This window comes from Delphinus delphis, chromosome 19 (genome assembly GCF_949987515.2).
Source record: "Delphinus delphis chromosome 19, mDelDel1.2, whole genome shotgun sequence".
NCBI lineage: Eukaryota > Metazoa > Chordata > Mammalia > Artiodactyla > Delphinidae > Delphinus > Delphinus delphis.
In genome coordinates, this window is record NC_082701.1 from 25,481,082 (window position 1) to 25,507,323 (window position 26,242).

Below are 26,242 nucleotides of genomic sequence, written 5' to 3' on the forward strand. Positions count from 1 at the left end.
AAGAAAATCAGGGGGAAAAATGGCTTCAATTCATATATATCTAAAGATGTTTATTACATCTATACTTATTTAGAAAAAAGACACAAACAAGTCATAGTTTATTTTGGATAGTATGCCTTCTCTATTTATAACAGCTACTCAATTTTATAGAATGAACATATTTCTTTAAAATGTGGGGTATAAAATGATAACTGGCCAATTGGGCAAAGGTGAAGTGCAACGAATCACAATCAAATGACAGATAAACAGTGAAAGCCATAGATATAACAGATATAAAGAATAAGGTTTCTGTACCGTTACCTGAAGTCTGGCCAAAATGCTTGCCTTCTTGGAGTTTGACGAGTAACTTCTTGAACATGAAACACTGCAGAAACGCTTTGTTTTAGAGTAAAAAGCATCTCGCACACCAACCATCCCACACATTTCGCAGGTAGCTAATTAACAAAAACACTGGTGTTATGATCATATAATAAAACCAATTTTCATCTAACAGTTTAATAATTTCTCCAATTATCTAAAGGTTTTAATTTAAAAAATTTCTTTAAAGCAGATAGAAAATTTCTTCTATCTGATACATAAATGATATAAAAACCTAATAAAAGGTAGGGGAAAGACTGGAATGATACCACAGCTACAGGCTCCAGAAGGTTTGACAATAGTTTAAGGTCTGAAAGGGCTTTAAAAAGGGTCAAAAGACTCACAAACAAATATAAGTTAGATTCAACTAACATTTCCTTAGTGCTCACCTTGTGCCAGACATTATAAGCTCTGATGTTTGAAAGGATTATAAACAAAAGATTAAAAAAAGTGCAACACAACTGAAGATTAATACAAAGTGCAGCACAGGTCTTTAAAATACTGTAAAGACTGAAACATAAAAATGGCCAACTCAGAAAAATGCTAAAGGCAATATGAGGATTCTCTCAAGTTATATTCAGGAGACGAGAGAAACAGGATAGGTTCAAAGCTTGAAGTACGTGCACTATTATTAACTGATAATAGAGGGCAACAAAACTCTAACCACTAGTGGGTCTCTTTTGTAAACTAGCATAATGGACAATAATTTGAAAGGCAGAATTAGAAGAACAGGGTAGTAAGAAGTGAAGCTCAAAAAAGATACATAGGTTGTGGGATTGCTGAATTACATAACAGTTCTATTTTTAAATTTTTGAGGAATCACCATACTGTTTTCAATATGGCTATACCAATTTACATTACCACCAAGAGTTTATAAGACTTCCCTTTTTCCACATCCTCCTCAACATTTGTTATCTCTTGTCTTTTTGATACTAGCCATCCTAACAGGTATGAGGTGATATCTCATTGTGGTTTTGATCTTCATTTCCCTGATGATTAGTGATGTTGAGCACATTTTCCTGTACTATTGGCCATTTGCATGTCTTTTTTGGAAAAATGTCTATTCAGGTCCTTTGTCCATTTTTAAATTGGATTATTTGCTTTTTTGGCTATTGAGTTGTATAAGTCCTTTATATATTTTGGATATTAACCCCTTATCAAATATATGGTTTACAAATATTTTCTCCCACTCTGTAGGTTGCCTTTTCAATTTACTGTTTCCTTTGCTGAGCAGAACCTCTTTAGTTTAATGTAACCTCACTGCTTATTTTAGCTTTTGTTGCCTTGTGCTTTTGGTGTCTTATCCAAGAAATCACTGCTAAGACCAACGTCAAGGAGCTTCTTTCTTATGTTTTCTTCTAGGAGTTTTATAGTTTCAGGTCTTACATTTAAGTCTTTAATCCATTTTCAAGTTAATTTTTGTGAGTGGTATAAGATAGGGGTCCAGTTTTTCTTTTGCACGTGGATATCAAATTTCCCAACACCATTTACTGAAAAGACTATCCTTTCCCCATTGTGTGTTCTTGTTGCCCTTATCAAAAATTAGTTGACTGCAACTCAGTATCTCAAAGAGATATCTGCCCTCCCATGTTCATTGTAGCATTATTCACAATAGCCAAGTTATGGAAACACACTAAACGTCTTTTGATGGATGAGTGGATTAAAAAAAAAATGTGGTATATATCTATATATAGACAGATAGATATGGTATCCATATATATGGAATATTATTCATTAAATTGGAATATTATTCATTATAATTGAGTATTATTCAGCCATAAAAAGAAGGAAATATTGTCATTTCTGACAACATGGACAAAACTGGAGGGGATTATGCTAAGTGAAATAAGCCAGAAAGAGAAAGACAAATAGTGTATGGTATCACTTATATGTGGAAACTTAAAAAAAGAAAGCCCATTTCATAGAATGGTGGTTGCCAGGGGTACAAATTTTCAGTTATAAAAAGAATAAGTTGTGAGGATCTAATGTGCAGCATGGTGACTATAGTTAATAACACTACTGTATCGTATACTTGGAAGTTGCTGAGAGTGGATCTTGTGCTCACACCGCACGCACGCACGCACGCACGCACACACACACACACTCAGTTAACTTTGTGAGGTGACAGATGTGTTAATTATCTTGATCTTGGTAATCATTCCACTGTATCCGTGTATATCAAATCACCACATTTATAGACATTTATACATTTAAACATATACGATTATATTTGTCAATTATTCCTCAGTAAAGTTGGGGGGAAAAAGATAACAGAGCAAACAACTATGTTGTTGAGTGGGTTGAGTGGGTTCAAATTTCCATCTAAACAGTTATTACTGGAGGAACTTACAGTTTAACCAGTAAGTTCTCATAACAAATTATGAGAAATCATGGAAAAAATGTAAGAAGCCAAGGATAAGAGATAAACAAAGGGTGTCTAAGGGAAAAAAAGCCTGAATGATTTTCTGTTGTAAAAATTCTGGAACAGATTATTTAAAAGGTTTGTGGATCATCTACGTAAAAAAAAAAAGCGATCCCAAGGGGACAGTATATCTTTTCCAAGAACTAAACATGTCAAACTAGAATTCTCATGACCAGGATGTAAGCTCCACCAGGGAGTTTATTCTATATTGTTTCTATTTGTATCTGTAAAACAGAGTCTGGCACATATAAAGCTCCCTTTTGTTATAAGATTACCAGACTGGTATATCATAACTAAACCACGACAAGATGTATATTAACAGGAGTTAACACATTTGATAAAATCTCTCATGTAGCTTTGTCAGTAAGGATTGAGAAATTCAAGCTGAAGTAGAAAACACCTAGGTAGGTTTTAACTGGTTGGATGACTACACCTAGTGAGTCCTGATAAGTGAAGTTAAGTTCTTTGATATGATCTGCAGGACTCTGTACCAGGGCCTTCGATGCTCAACGTTTTAATCAAAAGACTAGAATATAGGGCTTCCCTGGTGGTGCAGAGGTTAAGAGTCCACCTGCCAATGCAGGGGACACGGGTTCGAGCCCTGGTCCGGGAAGATCCCACTTGCCGCAGAGCAACTGTGCCACAGAGCCCGTGTGCCACAACTACTGAGCCTGTGCTCTAGAGCCCGTGAACCACAACTACTGAGCCCGAGTGCCACAACTACTGAAGCCCCCGCGCCTAGAGCCCGTGCTCCACAACAAGAGAAGCCACCCAATGAGAAGCCCGCGCACCACAACGAAGAGGAGCCCCCGCTCGCCGCAACTAGAGAAAAGCCCACGCGCAGCAGCAAAGACCCAACACAGCCAAAAAAAAAGTACCAATGTCATTAAAGGCCAAAGGAAACTAATTAAAAAAAAAAAAAAGACTAGAATATGACTTACAGGGCATTATTATCAAATCTGCAAATGACGATCAGATGACACTGCATTCAACATTAGATGAAAGAATTAGGAATAAAATATTTCTAAGACCAAAATTTAGTAAGAAAAAGGTTACATGGAGAGTTTTAAAGTCTTAACACCTTGGGTTTAAAAAATCAACTGCAAAAGCGCAAGACTGATTTAAATTGGCCTAGTTCATGTGGTTTCAGTTATTTGCAAATTCAGTATTAGTTTTAAAAAAGTTAAAGCAATTTTGGTGGCCTGAATGGAAACACAGTGTCATAAAAAAAGGAGATAAAAGCTGAACTACCTTCTGTCCTAATCACACAGGGTGACCAACTATTTGCCTGAGGTCCTTTTCCAGGATGTGGGACATTTAATCCTAAAACCAGGACAGTCTCAGGCAAGACAAGTTGTCACCCTACTACCACATAATCTGAAGTATTCCCAGAAGAAAGTGAGCAGGATACTGATGAATTAAATCATTGATGCTGAGAAATGACTGAAGCAATTAGGTTTACTTAGTGTGTCCTAGAGACACCCTAGAAATAAGTGTTGTAATGTGATGGGAAGAGATGTCTTTGTTACAGGGATTAGAATCATTCTGTGTACCTTTAAAAATCAAAATTAAGACCAAAAGACAAAGTTAGAGCAAGGATAATTTTGGTTCAATATAAAGGATATTCTGGTAATTAGAGATACCCTATAGCCAAAGTGTTAAAACAGAAAACTTATAAGGAATCGTTAAAGAGAAGGGAGACTTAACCTTGAAAGTCTCTTTCAACTCTGTAAGTCTATTATCTTACACACTTCCAATTACATAGGGATTTATTATTTAATTATGGAACTTAAGTCCCATTAAGTTTCTCAGCTGCTTTTGTTTTCATTTTTTTCTACTTGTTTTCTACCAGCAGGTGGTAGGTATGCAAAATAAAGAGATCTAACACAAACCCAGTGATCTTATCTAGAACTATAAGTTTCAGACTGTGTTTCTTCAAACTGTTCTTTAAAAATTCTAAGGGAAATGACAGGAGAAATAGAATCAAAACATACCCTCAAGTATAAAGTGTGTAACAGGTAAAGGCTGTTCACCTGAGCTGAAGTATATATCTCCATACTCACCCATGCCAGATTTACCATCTGGGTATGTGTACACTTGGCCATTGTTTTTGATAATTGGCAGATTAGAAGGTAAAGGAGCAACTTCCTCTTCACTCTCCTCAGAGCTGGAGCTGCTACTCGTGTCCTCACTGCAGCTATCATAACCGTCAAACATCCCGAAAGAGTCTCTTCTTTTCCTTTCGGATCGTGAAGAATGTTCAGTCTTAAAAGTAGAAGAAATCAGTAACACATGACACAGCACTCATGTACACTACCTAAAAGACCTTAGCTCAAATTGTGATAAATGAGATTTGAAAAATGAAAATCTAGCCCTGAGAATTGATAATTTTATTTTATAATGAAAAGCTAAATGTTTGAGGAGGATGCAGTGGCCAGATCACCAGGGCCCTTGAAGGCTAGGTTAAAGTTTGATATATTTTCTTCCTGAGGGCAACATAAAGACACTATGAAATATTTATCACAATGCCTGGAATATACATTTAGTAAACACTGGCTGGAATTCTAAATCCTAATAAATTCATACACCCTAACTCCATACAGAGATGATCTTTTACATCCAGAGTTTTCATATAAGTTTGTCGTCCACTTTATAGTCAGCTTGGTTAGCAGCTATTTACTGATCCTGAAATGTCAACACAGAGTATCTTATTCTGACTCAACTTGTTAGAGAATATAAACTTAAAATTTCAGGGACCCAATGATTACAAACATTTTGGTTTCAATAAGTATAGGCTGTTAACATTTAAAAAAACGTATTATGGTCAAATACATTTGGGAAATTTTCCTTACTTCAAAGCCCTCTTCGAACCCTTAAGATGCTTGTGAACATTACAATAATTTAAGAGGTATATATAGTATGCAGTGTTTTCCAAAGCATCTTTTTTTTTTTTTTCTTTTGGTACGCGGGCCTCTCACTGCTGTGGCCTCTCCCGTGTGGAGCACAGGCTCCGGAGGCGCAGGCTCAGCGGCCATGGCTCATGGGCCCAGCCGCTCTGCGGCATGTGGGATCTTCCCAGACTGGGGCACGAACCCATGTCCCCTGCATCGGCAGGTGGACTCTCAACCACTGCGCCACCAGGGAAGCCCCCAAAGCATCTTTAAGGACTAATGTTCTAGAGAAATGTTCTCTATATCAGACCAAAGCCACTGAGGGGGCTGCAACTTCAATATAAGTTGTAAAATGGGTGGGAAAAAAACTGACTACATGTAGGGAGTTCCCTGGTGGCCTAAGTGTTAGGATTCCAGGCTTTCACTGCGGTGGCCCGGGTTCAATTCCTGGTCAGGCAATTGAGATCCCACAAGCTGCACAGCTCGGGGACCTACAAAGGAGCCTTTTTGTCCGTGCTCTGGGTGGAGAGGCTTCTCTGGGATTTTGCAACCAAAGACCTGAGGTTATAACTTATCCTACCCTAGATGGTCAGAAAATTCCCATGTCAAGAAATTAAAGTGGTTCTAGGATACCAGTGCCCCTTGACACCCAGAAAAAGCAATCCTAAATCATTTCAGAAATAATCACCTACAATTCCGGCCTTTCAGCATTTCCACAGATTTTTATCAAATATCAGTACACAATCAAATATCAAACACACAATAAGCGGTCCACCGCAAGCGTCAGCAGAAATAGATTAGATATCCCAAATAGTTAGGCACTGGAATTGCCAGAGACAGAATATAAAATAACCATACAAGAACTAAGAAGAAATAAAAAATGTTATTGAAAAATGAACGGAGAATACAATCAGAAAGAACCAAATGTTATTTCTGTAAATGAAAAATACAATTGCTGTAATTTAAAAAAAAAACACAAAAAACCCTAAATGGATTAGACATGCCTAAAAAATAATTGGGGAAATGGAAGATAAACATTAAGAAAGAACCCAAAACAGCAAAGAACAGAAACATAGAAACTAAGAGGTTAAAAGAGCACTGAATGTAAAGATCTAATAATAAATGTCAATAAGAGTTCTCAAAGGAGATGGACTTCCCTAGTGGCGCAGTGGTTAGGAATCCACCTGCCAATGCAGGGGACATGGGTTCGAGCCCTGATCTGGGAAGATCCCACATGCTGCAGAGCAACTAAGCCTGTGTGCCACAACTACTGAGCCTGTGCTCTAGAGCCCGTGAACCACAACTACTGAGCCCGAGTGCCACAACTACTGAAGCCCTCGTGCCTAGAGCCTGTGCTCCACAACAAGAGAAGACACTGCAACGAGAAGCTCGCACAGGGTAACGAAGAGTAGCCCTTGCTCGCTGCAACTGGAGAAAGCCCGCATGCAGCAATGAAGCCCCAACACAGCCAAAAATAAATAATAAATAAATAAATTTATATATATAAAAAAAAATTCTCAAAGGAGAGGCTATGGAGAATGGAAAAAGGTAAAGCTGAATGAGATACTGGCTGAAAATTTTGAAGAAATAACAAAAACATGAATTCACAGATAGAACTACAATATATGTTAAGCACTACAATATATGTTAAGCACAACAAAAAGATATCCACATCTAAACAGATCACAGTAAAAGTGCAGGAGACCAGAGAGATTTTAAAAGTAACCAATCACAACAGTGAATCTCACTAGTCAACAAGCCCAATTTAGGCACATTTAGTCCCATCAGCTGCTTAGTAACTAACCATTAAATATGAATAAACAGGCAAGGATTACCAGTCATTTGTGAAAGGCCTCTTAAAAATGTGGAAGACCAGGAACTTCCCTGGTGGTCCAGTGGTTAAGACTCCTCGCTCCCAAGGCAGGGTACCTGGGTTCGAGCCCTGGTCGATCCCTGGTCGGGGAACTAAGATCCCACATACTGCAACTAAGCACTTGCGCTGCAACTATTGAGCCTGCGCACCTCAATGAAGAGCCCATGTGCCGCAATGAAGACCCAGTACAGTCAAATTAATTAATTAATTTTTAAATTAAAAAAATTAATTTAAAAAATGTGAAAGACCAAAACAAATCTTCAGAAAAAAGAATCTACAGGAAATAGAAGTAATACAGGGAGCAAAAGAAAACTTCAAAAAAAAAATTCTTCAGAGAAATATAATAATAGGATGCTATCAGTGAACAAGACAGATCTTGGAATTTAAAAAACAGAAGAGGCAAAATAATAAATTAATACATGGATAGTAAAATCAAGGAAATCTTTCAAAAAGCATGTGTGTATGTATATACATGAGACAAATAGGCAGATAATAAAAGAGAAAAGATAAAAGTTAAATACAGAAGATACAAAATCCAAAGAATAGAGATACTGAAGAAAGAAAACAGATAGGAACAAAGAAAAAAATACAACAACAACAAGAATTCCAGGATCAAAAGACAGAGTTCCTATACTGAAGGGACCACGCAAGCCCAGCTTAATGACTTAAAAAAAACCAAACTATACCAAGGTACATCCTTATAAAAATTACAGAACTTTGCCATACTAAAAGCTTCAAGAAAAACACTATATCACACAAAAAGAGAAGGGAATTAGGATACCAGTGGGTTTCTCAATGACAAGATTAACAAAAGTAATGCCCTCAAACTTCTAAAGGAAAAAAATTCTTATCAGAAAAGCTATACTCGAAGCTCCAAGTGAAAATCAACTAACTAAAAAACAAACAAACAAAAAGAAGAAAAAAAAGAAATAGCTGGTTAAGGAAAAAAATTCTTATCATAAAATCTATACTCAAAGCTCCAAGTGAAAATCAACTAACTGAAAAACAAACAAACCAAAAAAAAAAAAACAAAACAATGAAAGCAATAGCCAGTTCTTTGAGAAGATCAATAAGACTGATTAGAGATAAGCAAAAAAGAGAAAAGACAAAATTTCCAGTATCATGGGTGAGAGGCAGCATCACTATAGATTCTGGAGATATTAAGAGGAGAGTAAGAATATTACCAACAACTTTACGCTAATAAATTTGACAACTTAGAGGAAATGGACAAATTCTTTGAAAGACATAAAACCAAATCTCACATATAAACGTATTACCTGAATAAGTAAATAACTATAATAACCTGAATAGGTAAAGAAATTAAATGTGTAGTTACAAACCTTCTCACAAAGAAAACTCCAGCCCAAATGGCTTCACTGGAGAATTCTACTTAAGAAACACTACTGATTCTACAACAACTCTTCCAGGAAACTGAAGAGGATGAAATAGTTTCCAACTGATTCTATTAGGCCACCATTACTCTGATCCCAAAACCAGAAAAGCTATTGTAAGAAAACTACAGAGCAATATTACTCATGAATATAGGATGCAAACATTTTAAACTAAATTTTAGCAGATTGAATCAAACACTACATAAAAAGAATAATATAGGATGGCCAAGTGGGTTTATCCCAGGAAGGCAAAGCTAATTCAACATTTGAAATCAATAAATTCATCATATTAATAGACTAAAAAACAGAAGTCATATGATTATCTCAAGGGATACAGAAAAAGCATTTTACAGACTCCGAGACCTATTCCTGATTAAAAAAAAAAAACCCTCAGCAAACTAGGAATAGAACAGAACTTCCTCACCCGATAAAGAATATTCAGGAAAATCCTAAACTTAGCATGAAATTTAATGGGGACTTCCCTGGCGGTCCAGTGGTTAAGACTCCATGCTTCTACTGCAGGGGGCACGGGTTTGATCCCTGGTAGGGGAACTAGGATCCTGTATGCTGTGTGGCCCAGCCAAAAACAAGAAATTTAATTATGAAAATCTGGATGTTTTCCCATTAAGACTGGGAGTTTATATATTTTCTTTTGCCATTTTAATTCAATATTGTACTAGAAATTCTAGCCAGCGCAATAAGAAAAAAAAAGTACAGAAATAAATAAAAGAATCCAGATTGTAAAGAAGTAAATTTAACTAAATCTTTATTCCCAGACGTCATGATTGTAGAAAATCTGATGGAATATACAGTAAGTGTTGGGCTAATAAGTGTTTAGCAAGGATGCAGGACAAAATATCAGCACAGGAAAATCAGCTGCACTTCTATATACTAGCAACAAAACTCCAGAAATTGAAATTTCTGGAGTTCAATTTCTGGAAATAAAAAAATACCACTTACAATAGCATCAAAAAGTATGAAATAATTGGGGATAAATCTGGCAAAAGATATGCAAGACCAATACCATGAAAACTACTAAATGTTCCTGAAAGGGTTAAAGAAAGATCTAAATAAATGGAGAGATTTACTGTGTTCACAGATTAGAAGAATAAATATTGTTAAAATGCCAATTCTTCCCAAGTTGATTTATAGATCCAACACAATTGTAATCAAGGGACTTCCCTGGTGGTCCAGTGGTTAAGAATCTGTGCTTCCACTTCAGGGGGCAGGGGTTCAATCCCTGCTGGGGAACTAAGATTCTACATGTTACATGGAGTGGCCAAACAAACCAACCCCGAAAAACACAACGTAATCAAAACACAGAACATTTGGGGGTAGAAATTGACAAGCTGAATCTAAAATTCATATGGAACTGCAAGGGCCTAGAATAGCCAAAACAAATTTGAGAAGAACAAAGTTGAAAGACTTAAGCTTCCTGACTCCAAGATGTATGCTGAAGCTACTCTAATCAAGGCAGTGGAATTTTGACATAAAGACCAACAAATAGATCAAAAGAAATAGACCCATACATATATGGTCAATTGATTTTTTTTCACAAGTGTGAAAAGGCAATTCAGTGGAGAAAATATAGTCTTCTCAACAAAAGGTGCTGGAACAAGCAGATAACCATATGCAAAAAAAAAAAAAAAGAGAGACTGGGATCTATACGTTATATCATAAACAAAACGTAACTCAAAATGGATCACAGGGAATTCCCTGGTGGTCCAGTGGTTAGGACTTGGCAATTTCACTGCTGTGGCCTGGGTTCAATCCCTGGTTGGGGAACTAAGATCCCACAAGCCACACGGCATGGCCAAAAACAAAAACAAAACGGATCACAGACCTAAAAGTAAGAGCTAAAACTAAAAACTTCCAGAAAGAAAACTGGAAAAAAACATTCACGATGTTAGGTTAGGTATTAAAAAGTTTTTGGATATGACATCAAGAGTATGACCCATTAAAGGAAAAATTGATCACTAAACTTAATCAAAATTTAAAACTTCTGGTCTTTGAAAGACACTATTAGGAGAATAAAACAAGCCACAGACTGGAAAACAATATTTACAAATCATATACCTGATAAAGGATTTGTATCCAGGACATACAAAGAACCGTCAAAGTAACTTACACAACATAATTTAAAAAAAACAAAAAACAGGCAAAGATCTAAAGAGAATTCACAAAGAAGCTACATGGACGGCAAATAAGGACATGAATACATGTTCAACATCATTGGTCATTAGGAAATTACAAATTAAAATCACAAGATGTTCTTATGCATCTATTAGAATGGCCAAACAAACCCACAGCCCTCTATGGTCTGTGCAGCAAATGGAACTCTCATATACTGAAGATGGGAATGTAAAATGGTACAAGCACTTTGGAGAACACGCAGTTTTAAATACAGTGTTAAATAAGACGTGCTAAATATACACCGCCTACGATCCATTCCACTCCTGGGTATTTATTTAAGAAAAATGAAAGCTGAAGTCCATACAAAGACATATATATGAATGATCATAATAGCTCAAAACTGGAAATACCCAAATGTCCATCAAAAAGTAAATGAATAAACAAATTGTGGTACATCCATACAATGATTCCATTTTGCTACTTGGCAATAAAAAGGAATTAATTTTTGACACACACAACAGCGATAATCTCACAATAATTATGCTGAGCGAAAACCATACCAAAAAAAAAAAAAGAACACAAGCTGCATGATTTCATTTTTATAAAACTTTAGAAAATGCAAACTAATGTATAGTGACAGAAAACATATCAGTAAGTTACCTGGGGAAGGGATGGGCCAGGGGTGGGGAAGAGGTTATAAAGGATCATGAAGAAACTTTTGGGGATTATGGACAGCTTCTGTATCTTGACTGTGGTGATGGTTTCACGAGTGTTATATTTGTCAAAACTTATTAAATTGTACACTTTAAAGTTTTAAATCTCGTGTCAATTTTACTTCAAGAAAGTTGTTAAAAAAATCTATATCCTGTCAATCTATCAGCCACGTATAATGGTTGGATAAAGATGTTTTCAGATATGCCAAGTCTCAAAAAACTTAGATCCCATGTTCACTTTTACTCAGGAGATGTGCTTCATTATAACATCAAAGTAACGAAGAAAGAGAAAGATCCAACAGAGGACAGGGAATTCCCAAGACAATGATAAAAGGGACGTCCTCGGATGACAGCTGTACAGGAGGCCTACAAAGCAACCAGACTATACTGGAGGAGGATGGCCGATGGCAGCTCCAGGATAAAAATAAAACTTTGTGTTTGACAGAGTTTGTTGGAGGATTTAGGAACAAGGCAATACACACTTTTAATAGTGTTAAATGATTAAACGAAAAAATATGAGACAGTTGTTAACTCCAGGAAAAGAAGTTATATCAAAAAGGAACAAAGGGAAGGCTTCCCTGGTGGCGCAGTGGTTGAGAGTCCGCCTGCCGATGCAGGGGACATGGGTTCGTGCCCTGGTCCGGGAAGATCCCACATGCCGTGGAGCGGCTGGGCCCGTGAGCCATGGCCGCTGAGCCTATGCGTCCAGAGCCCGTGCTCCACAACGGAAGAGGCCACAACAGTGAGAGGCCCGCGTACCGCAAAAAAAAAAAAACAAAACAAACAAACAAAAAGGAACAAAGGAAGTTCCCTGGTGGCCTAGTGGTTAGGATTCTGGGCTTTCACTGCCGTAGTCTGGGTTCAATCCAGTGACCGGGCTGAGCAGCCGTAAACACTATCATATAAACACTAATGATTTAACTTATGAAGTGGATAGGTATAAAGATATAGTGATTCCTCATTTCCCCATGAGATTAAAAATAACAAGAAGTGAGTTTTTTGATCAACTTGAATAAAAAGTTTGGAGGATAGAGATAAAAAGGGCGAATGTCAACTTATATTTATTGCCTGGGTTATAAATTTTTTCCATAAAGCTTAACTTATTAAACTTAAATGACTAAATGACTACTCTTTATTATAAGATTATGTCCCCCCTTAAGAATGGTAACAATAGACGGCTATTTTTGCAAAATATTTCATCTTTACTTACAAATGATTTACAATGTATATAGTTCCAATAGATTTACAGAAAAGTTGAAAATACAGCGATTTCCCATATTATACCTGTTTCCCTATTAATACCTTATGTTAATATTGTACATTTGTTAATTAATGAACTAAAATTGATATGTTATTTAACTAAGTCTATATATACTTTATTCAAATTTCCTTCATTTTTACCCTATGTTCTTCTTCTGTTCCAAGATCCCACACTACATTTAGTTGTTAGATTTACTTAAGCTCCTCTGGGCTGTGAAAATTTCTCAGATTTTCCTGGTTTCTGGTGACCTTGACAATTGAGGAGTACTGGTCAGGTATTTTGTTGAACGTCGCTTCTACTGAATTTGTCTCACATCCTCATGATTAGACTGGGGATACATCCTGTCAACATAACTTATCCCTGTTGATGTTGACCTTGATTACTTGCCAGAATTATTCTTTTAAAATAAATAAATTTATTTATTTATTTATGGCTGTGTTGGGTCTTCATCGCTGCATGTGGCCCTTCTCTAGTTGCGGTGAGTGGGGTCTACTCTCCGTTGCAGTGCGCGGGCTTCTCATTGCGGTGGCTTCTCTTGTCGTGGAGCGTGGGCTCTAGGTGCGCGGGCTTTAGTAGTTGCAGCACTCGGGCTCAGTAGTTGTGGCTCATGGGCTTAGTTGCTCCGCAGCATGTCGGATCTTCCCGGACAAGGGATTGAACCTGCGCCCCCTGCATCGGCAGACGGATTCTTAACCACTGCACCATCAGGGAAGTCCCACTTGCCTGAAGAATTATTTGGCAGTTTTTTTTCCTATAAAATTACTCTTCACCTCTCTCCATACTGTACTCTTTGGAAGGAAATAACTATTCGAAGCCCATGCTCAAGGAGTGGGGAATTAAGCACCCCCTCTTTTTCAAAAAATTTATTAAAAAAAATAAAGTAGCACTCTTAAACAAATTAATTAAATGAAGTAGCACTCTTCACCCCATTATTTCTCATTTCAGTATCCTGTTTGTTTCTTTCAGAGAATTTATTATGAATTCGATTTTAAGATTTTTGTGTGCACTTAATTTTTTACCTATCTTCTCTGAACTGTATTTCTGTCTTGTTCACAATATTCTCAGAGATCAGCATTGCAGGACTCAAATATTTGTTGTCTCTCAACTGGGGGCAGTGGATATTAGCCCCCTGGTAGATATTTGGCAATATCCCTTAAGAGGACTGGAGGAAAAGAGTCACATTCCTTTGCATTAACATGACAGGAGAGTCCAAAACGCTGTTTAGTGCCACTGGTGAGAAACCCTGATTTAAACTGAGGCTTTATGTTTTTGGTTATAAGTGACAGAAACCTAATTAAACTGTGGTTCCTAATTTGATGAACAAACTGAATTTGGTAGGGGCTAAGCAGAAACCAATTTTATTCTCTCATTATTGTCCCTGAATATTTGAGGATCCCTCTTTATTCCTCAGACAAAATCTTAGTCAAAGCCTTTAGCTTTTTTCCCTGGTATTATGATCTCTTTATCATTCATTTCTTAAATTTGCCATCTTACAGTTCTAAGAGCAGAGTTCCTAAGTTTAAAAAATCCCAAATAATGGGTATGTTGTCTTCACCTGGGTTAAGTGCATGCCTAGGGGTATTCAACCAGAGGGTCAGGGGCATAAAAGAACAGAGCAGCTCCAAAGACAATTATGTGGATGAATGGAATGAAAATTTCCAAGAGAGAAAAACAGGGGGTCAGGTCAACTCAGTATCACACACATAAACACACACACACAAATGATACTTGTTTAAAGGCTGAGAAAGAAGATTTCTGATGGGTGAGAGGAGGATCTTTTTAGGCAGAGAACAGCATAGGTGAAGGCACATCAGCAAGAGGCCATCAAGCACCCCCTCTTTGAGCATGGACTATCTACACAAATTATTTGGAATTCTTTCACATAGATTTCCTCTCCTTTAAAAACTTCCCCTTTTTGGGTTTGCAGTTTTCTCATCATTAGATTCAGACTGTATATTCCCAGTTGAAATACTACATAACTCATGCTACTCAGGATAGTAAACCCAGATTATATGATGTTCATCTGCCCCTTATTGGTGATGATAAGACTTGGTCTAGCTGTGGGATCTGGTTCTCCACTGGTGTTTTACTGTTTTCCCTCTTTTAATAAGCAACCTATGGAAGACACTTCAAGACCATGCAAATATACTGCTCATCAAAATTTCACTCCAGATTTAGCATCCAATGATTCTTGCCCAATCTTTTACTATGATTTTCCAATCCCAGAATTCCTTCCATATTCATCAGTTGGCATTCTTCTGTCAGGAAGATCCTTCTTTTTTCTCTTATGGGTATTAACTCCTGGATTCCAACTTTTCAATGGTTTGTAATTCTTTATTGTCCTTTGTTATTTGGGGGCTCAAATCATGACAGATTCAGCCAGTGGGAACCCATTCAAGCTGACTCCTGTGTCATTCTGACATGCCCCTATCATTTTTGAACAATTTTTTGCTTTCTGGCATAACAAGACATTCTAATTCTAGGCTTATCTCACTTTCCTGTCTCAGCTCTGGAATCAACCATTTCTCCAAAGAGCCTTGGTTTCTTTTACTAGGAATGTTAGAAATAAAGATCTAGGTGGTCCATGTGTTCATTGCTACTGGGGTATCTCTTTGCTTCTGGAGCCTTTCAGTGCATGTGAGTTGGAATATATATGCAGACATGTATGTGACATATGACTTATGTATATATACAATGTATTTTCAAAATCATAAGTTTACACTTACACCTCCAATTAGAATCCATCCCCACAGGGCTTTTCCTTACCTTGTCACATCCGTATTTGTCTCTCTCTTCTTCTATTGAAAACCCTGGCTTCCAACAAAATTAACATTTATTCATTTGCTCCATCCTTTTATATATTTAAATAGTTTCAGAGCATAACATCCATACTGCTACAAAAATGAACTTTTGAGTTCAGAATTTCTTTGTAGTCCCTTCTCCTCAAACTGAGGAACAGAGTACTGAGTTTTAGAGTTACTTGGATTAGCTATTTCTCCCTCCTTCAATTGTCAGTTTGAAATAAGTTGGTTTTGGTTTGCTTTTGGTTTTAGTCTCCCCTGACATCCTTATTGAGTTAATTTCATTTACTGGGACTATCAAAAAAATCACCCTGCTTTCAAATATAAACAGCTATACAAAAAGGTATAACTTGGAGAAATATTTCCTTCCCTTACCTCGCCACTGTCTCCTGTAGGTGGGTAACCAACTTTATTGCTTTCTGGTTCATCTTTCTTATGTGTGTATGTTTTAAAAAGGTAAACAGGTATATTTATGCTTCCTTATATACACAAAAGGCCACATACTAAATTCCTCTGTCCTTTAATTTAGAAATACATCCTGGAAACCACTTCATTTCAGGGCACAGACATCTTCCTCATTCCTTTTTAAGCTGCGCAGTTCTCCACTGTGCGCATGTTTATTCAATCAATTTCATTTGGACACAATAGTTTTCAATGTTTTGCCAATAACAAATATTGCTGCAATGAACATATATACATGTATATATACATACACACATATATGTATATAAATTGTTTGAGGTATAACTTCAGGGTATATTCTCAGAAGTGTGACTGCTGGGTAGAATGGTGAATGTTTTGTTAGATATTGCCAAATTCCCCTCCACGGAAACTTTATCATTTTGTATTTGCTCCAGCAATACTGGGAGGTTTTTTTTTTTTTTGCCATATAATATGCTGGATGAAAATGGTATGTCAGTAGTCTTTTATCCCCTATTTTTAAAAAAAACTTTTTACTTGGAAATAACTCCAAATTTACAGAAAAGCTGTAAATATAGTACAAAGAAATCCTGTGTATTCTACTCAGATTCACCAATTACTAGAAAATCGCTCCATTTGTTTTATTCTTCTCTCGAAATATATAGATGTTTTTCTGAACCATTTGAGAGTGAGTTGCATACAATTTTTTTTTTTTTTTGGCAGCAGCATGCAGCATCCTAGTTCCCTGACCAGGGATCAAACCCATGCCCCCTGCAGTGGAAGTGTGGAGTCTTAACTACTGGACCACCAGGGAAGTCCCATACATGTCTTTTTATTCCAAACTACTTCAGTGTGCATTTCCTGAGACTATAAACATTCTCTCATCACTATAGCACAGTTATTAGTTTCAGGGAATTTAATGTTAATACTTTGCCCTAATTTACCATCCATATTTCAATGGACCCAATGTCTTTTATAGAATTTCTTCCCTCTAGTCCAGCATCACATGCTGTATTTGTTTCCTTTAATCTAGAAGATTGTTTTTGGAGAATGTAGGCCTCCTCTCTTTTTTTTTTTAATAAGCAAGAAATAAGAAAATTTATTATATTAGTATTAAGTTACAATATAAGGACAAGCTATATATATATATATATATATATATATAAAGAGAGAGAGAGAGAGAGACAGAGATAAATGTACATACATCACCAGTTTGGGAGAACTTACATCACCAAGTTGGGAGAACAAGCAATATATATATAGATAGAAATAAAAGTGCATACAGCATCAATTGGGGAAACACCTACATCCGGACCCAAGCAATGCTGGGAAGACCTCTCCTCTTTTTAATGGGATGCTTTTCATATGGGGTTCATCTGAAGTTTCCTCATTTTCAGGTTATATATCCCCATAATACTACATAAGTGATATACCCTTCTCAAGAGTATTACATCCAGAGGCACAAGATACATATCTGCCCCTCAGTGGTGATGTTCATTTTCATCACCCTGCCAAGGTGTTGTCCAGTTTTTCCAGTATACTTACCATATTTCTCCTTGCAACTAATAAGCAATCTTGGGAACACATTTAAAACAAACTAATACAGTTGCTCACTGAAATTCTACCCCTCTCATCCCTAAATTAGGCATCCAATAACTCCTGCAGAACCAAACATTATGATGTCTGCAAAATGATTTTCTAGTGCTAGTACCCTCTTACCAGTCAGCAGGAAACTCTCATCATCCCCTTTATATATCTATCTACCTATTCATTATCAGTATGAGTTCACTAACTCTTATTTCCCCACCCCACCACCCTAGTTCATAATTCATTTCTGTCTTTAATTATTTGGGGGTTCAAATTATCCCAGATTTGGCTACTAGGATCCCCTTGAACTGACTCCCATGTCATCTTGACATGCCCACATCAATTTTTGAGCAGTACCTTACTTTCTGGAATATCAAGATATTCTAGGATCATTTTAAACCCTACACTGCTCCAGCTCCTAAATCAACCTTTTCTCCAAGGAGATCTCATCCTTTTTAGTGGGGATTGGTATTAAAAACCAGTATAGGGCTTCCCTGGTGGCGCAAGTGGTTGAGAGTCCGCCTGCCGATGCAGGGGACACAGGTTCGTGCCCCAGTCTGGGAAGATCCCACATGCCGCGGACCGGCTGGGCCCGTGAGCCATGGCCGCTGAGCCTGCGCGTCTGGAGCCTGTGCTCCGCAATGGGAGAGGCCACAACAGTGAGAGGCCCGCGTACCACAAAAAAAAAAAAAAAAAAAAAAAAAAAAAGGAAAAAAAAAAAAAAAAAAACCAGTATAGTTCTACACTAAGCCATTTTTGTACCTTTCTGTATATGTGTGTGGACTTGTCTGTTCTTATCTCTTGCCCTTTATTCTTTAAGTGTTTTTAATCTTTTAAATGTTTTTTCAAAACTCTTTGTATTTAGGAATTTACCTTAAATTTACCTCTGTTATATATGGCATATTTTGATTTTATGGAATTTTTTGCCATACAATTAAATAAAAATTTTTTAATGTAGTAAAACTTATCAGTATTTTCTTTCATTGTACCTTGAGTCACAGAAAAATTTCCCTTATACCATGGTATAGAAAAATTCACCCATATTTTGTTATTTACATCTCTGATCCATTTAGAGTTTATTCTTTTTTTTTTTTTTTGCGGTACGCGGGCCTCTCACTGTTGTGGCCTCTTCCATTGCAGAGCACAGGCTCCGGATGCGCAGGCTCAGCGGCCATGGCTCACGGGCCCAGCCGCTCCGCGGCATGTGGGATCCTCCCGGACCGGGGCACCAACCCGTGTCCCCTGCATCGGCAGGCGGACTCTCAACCACTGCGCCACCAGGGAAGCCCCTAGAGTTTATTCTTATGTATGGTATAAACAGTGGTCCTAATATTATCTTTTCCCAACTATCTAGTTGTACCATCGCTTTTTACTAAAATGTCCCTTTTGTCAGAGTGCTTTGAAATACCACTTTATGTTTTAGATTTCCATATGTAGTTGTGTCCACATCTAAACGTTATACTATCTTATTGGTCTGTCTATTCATGTGCCAATAGCTTCCTTTTTAAATTAGAGAGCCTTTCTAGTATAGTCTGAAATCTGGTAGGCCTAGACACCCGCCCCCAATATTCTTCCTTTAATGCTTTGATATTCTTGCATGTTTTATTTTTCCAAATGAACTTCAGTATTAACTAGCTTAGTTCTATACCAAAAAATTGTTGGGTATTTTTATTAGGGCCTCATTAGATTTACTAACTTCGGAATCTTCATAATGTTGAAATGTCTTAACTGAGAACAAGAAATGTTGTACAGTTTGCATCATATAGGCTTTTGAACAATTCTTGTTAAAAGGAAATCCTTATGAATTTAAGTATTTTATTTTTCGTGGCTAATGTAAATGCAATTTTCCCTTTTGTTATATTGTTGAATTGACTGAGTACACTTAGATTTATTATTTTATATCCTGCAATCTTGCTAAATTATTTGGAAAGTTTTATCATTGATTTTCTAGGGCTTTCCAGATACACTATAATGTCACTGGCAAAGAAACTTTTCTCTTTTCCACTAAGCTTATAATTTTCTTTTTCCTAACTGTATTTTTTGCATTTGCTTTATTTATTTATTTATTTTTGGCTGCGTTGGTCTTCGTTGCTGCACGGGCTTTCTCTAGTTGCGGCGAGTGGGAAGAACTCTTCGTTGCTGTGCGCGGGCTTCTCACTGAGGTGGCTTCTCTTGTTGCAGAGCACGGGCTCTAGAGCACAGGCTCAGTGGTTGTGGTGCACGGGCTTAGTTGCTCCGCGGCATGTGGGATCTTCCCAGACCAGGGCTCAAACCCGTGTCCCCTGCACTGGCAGGCGGATTATTAACCACTGCGCCACCAGGGAAGCCCCAGGATTAAGATATTTTGATGTATGTATGTATGTGAGTGTGCATGTGCACGAAAATCATGTTAAAGAAGGATCTATCCATTCCTGTTTTCTTAAAAGTTTTTATTAGGAATAGGTGTTGAATTTGTCACAGACTTTCCCAACATCTAAAAAGAGAATGACTGTTCTCCTTAGAGCTATTAATATGGTAAATTATATCAACAAACTTCCAAATACTGAATCATTCTTGTACTGCTACTATCAAGCTCACTTCATTATAATGTATTTGAATATTGTGTTAAGAGATTGCACAATATTTAGGATTTTGCACTGATATTCATAAATGTCTAATTTTCATTTTTTTGCACCATCTTTATCAGGTTCAGAAATCAGTATTAGTCTTGCTTCATAAAAATAATTAGAAAGTTTTCCTTCATTTTCTGTGGTCTGAAATGATTTGTGTAGCATTGGGACTACATGCTATCTAAAGGTTTTGCAGATTCCCTTGTGAAATCACTCAGGCCTGGTGTTTTGTGGGATAGCTCCTTGATAATTTCCATAAAAGAAATAGAGAAATTTACCTAAGTTTTTAAGAAACTCTCTAGTGAGGTCAATTTTCTCAAACTGTATTTTCCTAATAATCCATTTCATCTAGGTTTTCAAATTTATTTGCACAGTGTGTGCAAAATAGTTGTGTAAGATTTTCTCAATTTCTTCTGTATCAAGTTATTTCCTTATTTCTTATTTTGTATGTTTGTGCATTCTCCTTTCCCTCTTGATTAAACTAGCTAGTGGTTTACATACTTTGTGAATTTTCCCACAAAGGTCCAGGATTGACTCATCAATTTTATGTATAGTTTTTCTGTCCTTTAATTCATTAACTTCTACTTTTATCTATTATTCCCTTTTTTTGTGTGTTTTGCTTTGCTCTTTTTGTTTCTGAATTGGGAATTATTTATTTTCAATCTTCTATATTTACTATGCTAAAGTAACCGGATTAGGCCCAAGGTGGAGTTGCTCATGCTAAGTCCCAAGTCAGAAAGCCAAAATTTAGTGGTTAGTTTTCTACACTCAGCTCTTCCAGAAAAAGATAAGCCTAAGTCAACCTATCAGCACAAGTTACTTGACCCAGCTCCAAGACTTCCTTTTGCTCCATTAAGGCCAGCAACCCCATTTTAACCAATCAGCAAACGCCCAGTATAACTTCCTTGCTCCTCCTGCTCACTTTGGTCTATCAAAATCTCTTGGCCTTCTGCAGCTCTTCAGAGCTCCTTTCTACCTGCTAGACTGGATGTTGCCCAATGTATCAACTGCTGACAAAGCCAATAAAATCTTTAGAATTTACTTTTGAATTTTCCTTTAACAGCTGATAATTTAGGAGTACGAATTTTCCTCTGCTCACTGCTTTAAACGTATTCCACAGATTCTGGTATGTATGTAGCATTTTCATTATTATTATTTATAAATTTATTTATTTATTTACTTTTGGCTGCTTTGGTTCTTTGTTGCCATGTGCAGCTTTCTCTAGTTGCAGCGAGCAGGGGCTACTCTTCGTTGCAATGCGCGGGCTTTTCATTGCAGTGGCTTCTCTTGTTGTGGAGCATGGGCTCTAGGCATGTGGGCTTCAGTAGTTTTGGCACATGGGCTCAGCAGTTGTGGCTCACGGGCTCTAGAGCATAGGCTCAGTAGTTGTGGCACACGGGCTTAGTTGCCCTGCGGCATGTGGGATCTTTCTGGACCAGGGCTCGAACCCATGTCCCCTGCATTGACAGGTGGATTCTTAACCACTGTGCCACCAGGGAAGCCCCATTATTATTACTTTTTAGAAACTCTGTAATTTGTTTGCATTCCCTGTTTATCCAAAAGTTGATTTTTTTAAATTGAGGCATAATTTTGAATGCATATCAAAGATGCTGAACTTTTCAAGTTCAATCAAGATGCTGAAATTTTCTATCACTCTAGAAAGCTCCCTCATGTCCTTTCACACTCAGTTTTTCTCCTCCTCCCAGTTTTAGCACAATTGCTTAATTTTGCATATATTTAAGATTTTACATAAATGGAATAAAACTATATGGACATTTTGAGATTTATCCATGTTATTGCATGTATAATGGTTCAACGCTTCTTACTGCTGAGTGAAACTGAACTTTATCAATGTATTAGTCTATCCATTCTCCATCCAGACTTGAATACTATGAATAAAACTGCTATGAACTTTTTTGCACAAGGCTTTCTAACATATAATAGAAGGTTTCTAAATTTCAAGATGGAAGTGCCCTTTTGCTTTTTGGTTTTGCTTTTGCTTTCTTGAATGGAACCTACTGATGTTTTCCTAATTTAGCAACAATTTTTATGAATACTCTGTGTTTGAAATATAGTGTCTACTAGGATGTAGCAATGGATATACCTGATGATCTGCCTTATTATGTGGTTTAGATCTTTTATAACCTTATTTTTTGTCTACAACACCTATCTTGTGCTAAGAGTATTAAAGTCTCCAATTTTTAGTGCTTTTCACTACTTGCATTTTTTATAGCTTCTGATTTACACAGATTGTTGCTGTTATTTGGTTCATATATACAACTATTGTACTTTTGTTGTGAATTGTGGTTGTAGCATTATAAACTGTCCTCTTTTGTCTTGTTCAATGCTTTTTGGTTTGACTTCTACTTTATCAGCATTGCCAATCCTGTTTTCTTATTATTTGTTTGCCAGGTATATCTTTGTTCATTCTTTTACTTCTACTGTTTTAAGGGCCTATTGTACATTATAAAGTGGGTTTTGCTTTTCTAAGCCAATTTGAAAATATTTTTAATTGGCGATGCGCCACTATTTCTTGCTGTGTATGTTGCTTTTGAGAAACCCAATACCAGTCTAATTCTCTGGCCCTTGTAAGTCACTTCATCTTTTTACCCTGGAGGCCCTGAGAATTTTTATGAATCTTTAAAGTTGTATAGCTTTACTAGAATATTATCTTGGAGTTTATATTCTGGTATGAACTTTTCATATATTCAAAATTCAAGATTCAGATCTTTTATTTCCAGAAAGTTTTCTTGATTATGCGTTTAAATGTTATGCTTTTATTCCTCTGCCTTCTTGAGAGACACCAATTACATGTGAGACTTTTTGTACCCACCTTTCACTAAAACTGTCATTTTCATTCTCTTAGTTTTGTTTTTCTTCTATGTCTTTTATCACATTTGCATTTGACTCTATTGTTTGTTGGGAAACTTGTAACTTAGTCTTCATTTCTGATATGATTTTTTTCCTTCTACTTTCTCAGTTTAATCTAATCTGACCTTATTTCATCCTGTTTTTTGTCCCTTTCTGTTCTGTGTTATATTTCTGAGTGAAGGTATTTTTTTACCCTTATCTCCAAATATGGTCTGAAGATGTTTTATTTCATTTTGAGTATTATTGTGTCAATTTTCTTCTGCCTCACGTTTTTCTTTTTTGGGGGAGGAGAGATATTCATCAGCTGATATGCTTTGACTCACACTGTTTCTTCTCAGAGAAGTTCTGTATGGATGTGATCCATTCTTTTCTATTTCTATTCATTTCATGGTCAGAGTTCCTAGTTAAAGAACATCCTCTTTCTTTTTCTGAAAGATTATTAATTTTTTCCTCTTCCTTCTTTCTCTTTATCCATGACTCCAAGTCTCCATGTCTTCACTCCTTCCCTATGAAGCACTGGTAATTTCAGCTTACCAATTCTGGTATTGCTTGCATTCAAGCTCTTCTCTGTGGCTGGAACTGTGAACTATCAGATTTCAAACCTGTGTTCAGTATTTTGGAACTTAAGTGATGAATTTCTCTCTTTTGGAAGTGGTACTTTTGTGCTTCATCTAAGCCTTCCATGTCCCTAAACTCTTTCAACAAACCTGTTAAGACTTCCCTTTCCCACTCTTCATATGGGCAGGAGGAGCTCTTGGAATCTGATTTCTCTGCTTATAGGTAATTTGAAGGTTGTGGTAATCTGTTTCTTAATGCTGAAGGCAGGGGTGGTGTGTGATTTATACATGCTTTTTTATTGGTTTATAGGTAGGTGGGTGGGAAAATTGCATCAGGCTTCTGCCACTGTTCTCCAGACTTAGAAGTCTATACATACATGTTTAAGTAGTATATTAGAATATATTATCTTAGAAATATTGCTTTTGTCATTTTCTGAAACACTTCCCCTGTCACACATTAGATTCACTTTTTGTATCACTTGACAGTTTTCCAGAGTAAGTCTTGTTCATTTTCATCTAATTTGGTTTAGAAACACATTTTCTCTACAGGAGTTTATTTGTAAATTCCGCAGTAACCTTATGAAATACTTTTGCTCCTTATTTGTAAAAAGTCTGTTAAGATTAGTAATACAACTAATATAAGTCATACAACTTAAAGGATGCTTAATATGTGCTAGGGACATTCTAAGCACTTAATATGTAGCAATGCATTTAATCCTTACAAATATTATTACTCCCTTTTTACAAATGAGGAAGCAGAGGTTCAAACGGATTAAGTAATTTGCCCAAGGTCACAGAGCTAAAATGAACACTAGTAATATGAATCAAGGGAATAATCTTAAATCTATGTTCAATTTTAACCTCCTTTCTCTTTCTTTCTTAATTATGGTTCTATCAGCTAACTTCTGTAAGCACAGAAAACAAATATCAAATAAAACTGTTTCAGGTAATGTGCCATTCTGAACACACTGCTCTTCAAAATAAAACTGAAAAACCATATTAGGTGACTACTCAAGGCTTTGAATATAAGGTGATGGGATGACTGCAGGTGGTGAGACCTTGCCTAATATTAGGGCATATATGGTAACTCCTCAACTAGCACAGAGGAAGTCAAAATATAATACCTAAAATTCATACATCAGGTAATGGAAGTCTAATATTTAGAATTATGGAGATGGATATTAGATCAAAAAGATAAAAGAATTAAAAGTAGTTGTCTCAGGACTTCCCTAGCAGTCCAGTGGTTAAGACTCCGTGCTTCCACTGCAGGGGGCATGGATTTGATCCCTGGTCAGGAAACTAAGATGCCATGAGGCACGGCCAAAAAAAAAAAAAGTACTTGTCTCATGAAAGCTGAACTGGGAAGAGAAAAAAAGATTGCTGCAAGGGATCCTTTTTGGGGGTACACTTCTACTATTGTTTACATGGTACTATCAAGTGCATGCATTTGTTTTATAAAAATAAAAGTTAATTTTTATAAAGTATAAACTACCTCTAAAGAATTCAATAATTGGTAAAAAAATTGAGAGACTGATGATATCTGGCATTGGTAAATTTATGTATGGGAGAAAAAGCACTCATATACACTTGGTAGGAAGGCAAACATATGCCATCTTTTTGGAAGGCAATTTGCATTACTTATGAAAACTTAAAAAAAATGAGCATGCCTTTGACCAGGGAATTCCACTTTCAGGAATCTGTCCTTCAGAAATACTCACAGGACACAAGAATCCATGTGGAAGGATATTTCTTGCAGCAATAATGTAATAGTGAAAAACTGAAGGCAATCTAACCATCAGTAGGGGGGTGATTTACTATAGGTAAAATACTGAGTAAAAAGTATTTGAAATACTGAAAAAAAGTAAATTGCCAAATACGAATAATATGACTCATTTTTTATTAAAAGAAACAATATATGCTGGTATATGCACAGATTGATATATCTGTGTTTGTTTATGTATGCATTTAGAAAGATCCTGAAGGAATAGCTAAACTGTTAACAGTGTGAGAATGGGATGGGAGGATAATTTTAACTTTTCCATATTTTTCATTTTTTTTTTAAAAACAGTAAATATGTAACACTTCTATAATGAAAAATAAAACAAAAAAGAGGTTTTTAGAGTGACAAAATGTAGGAAGTCATAAATTGCAGTAGAATTTCATTTTCCTACGTGACTGTAACCCTGATGAACCTTCCTCCTTATAAAATCTACAAAGGAATTAAAAAGTATAACCATTAACTTATTTGTATAATCACCCCACAGGTTGCAATAAAAGTGTAAACCTCTCCAGGAGAAATTTTACAGAAAATATTTGAGATTCTAAATGCAAGCACATATAAATATGCAACCAAGTC

At 36.5% G+C, this 26,242-nt stretch overlaps 1 protein-coding gene across 8 annotated transcripts in view; it reads right to left on the reverse strand.

Moving 5' to 3' along the window:
• MBTD1 (mbt domain containing 1) overlaps window positions 1-26,242 on the reverse strand; it is a 67,853-nt gene that overhangs the window by 36,040 nt on the left and 5,571 nt on the right. For 6 of the 8 annotated variants that reach the window (XM_059996841.1, XM_059996842.1, XM_059996835.1 and 3 more), the window contains 2 exons: window positions 4,843-5,044; window positions 295-434 (listed from right to left, as the gene is read on the reverse strand). In XM_059996841.1, the coding sequence (XP_059852824.1) occupies window positions 295-434; window positions 4,843-4,996 (294 nt within the window). In that variant the 5' untranslated portion in view covers window positions 4,997-5,044. The remainder of the gene's footprint in view (window positions 1-294; window positions 435-4,842; window positions 5,045-26,242) is intronic. The other 2 variants (XM_059996837.1, XM_059996836.1) reach the window with 1 other exon arrangement.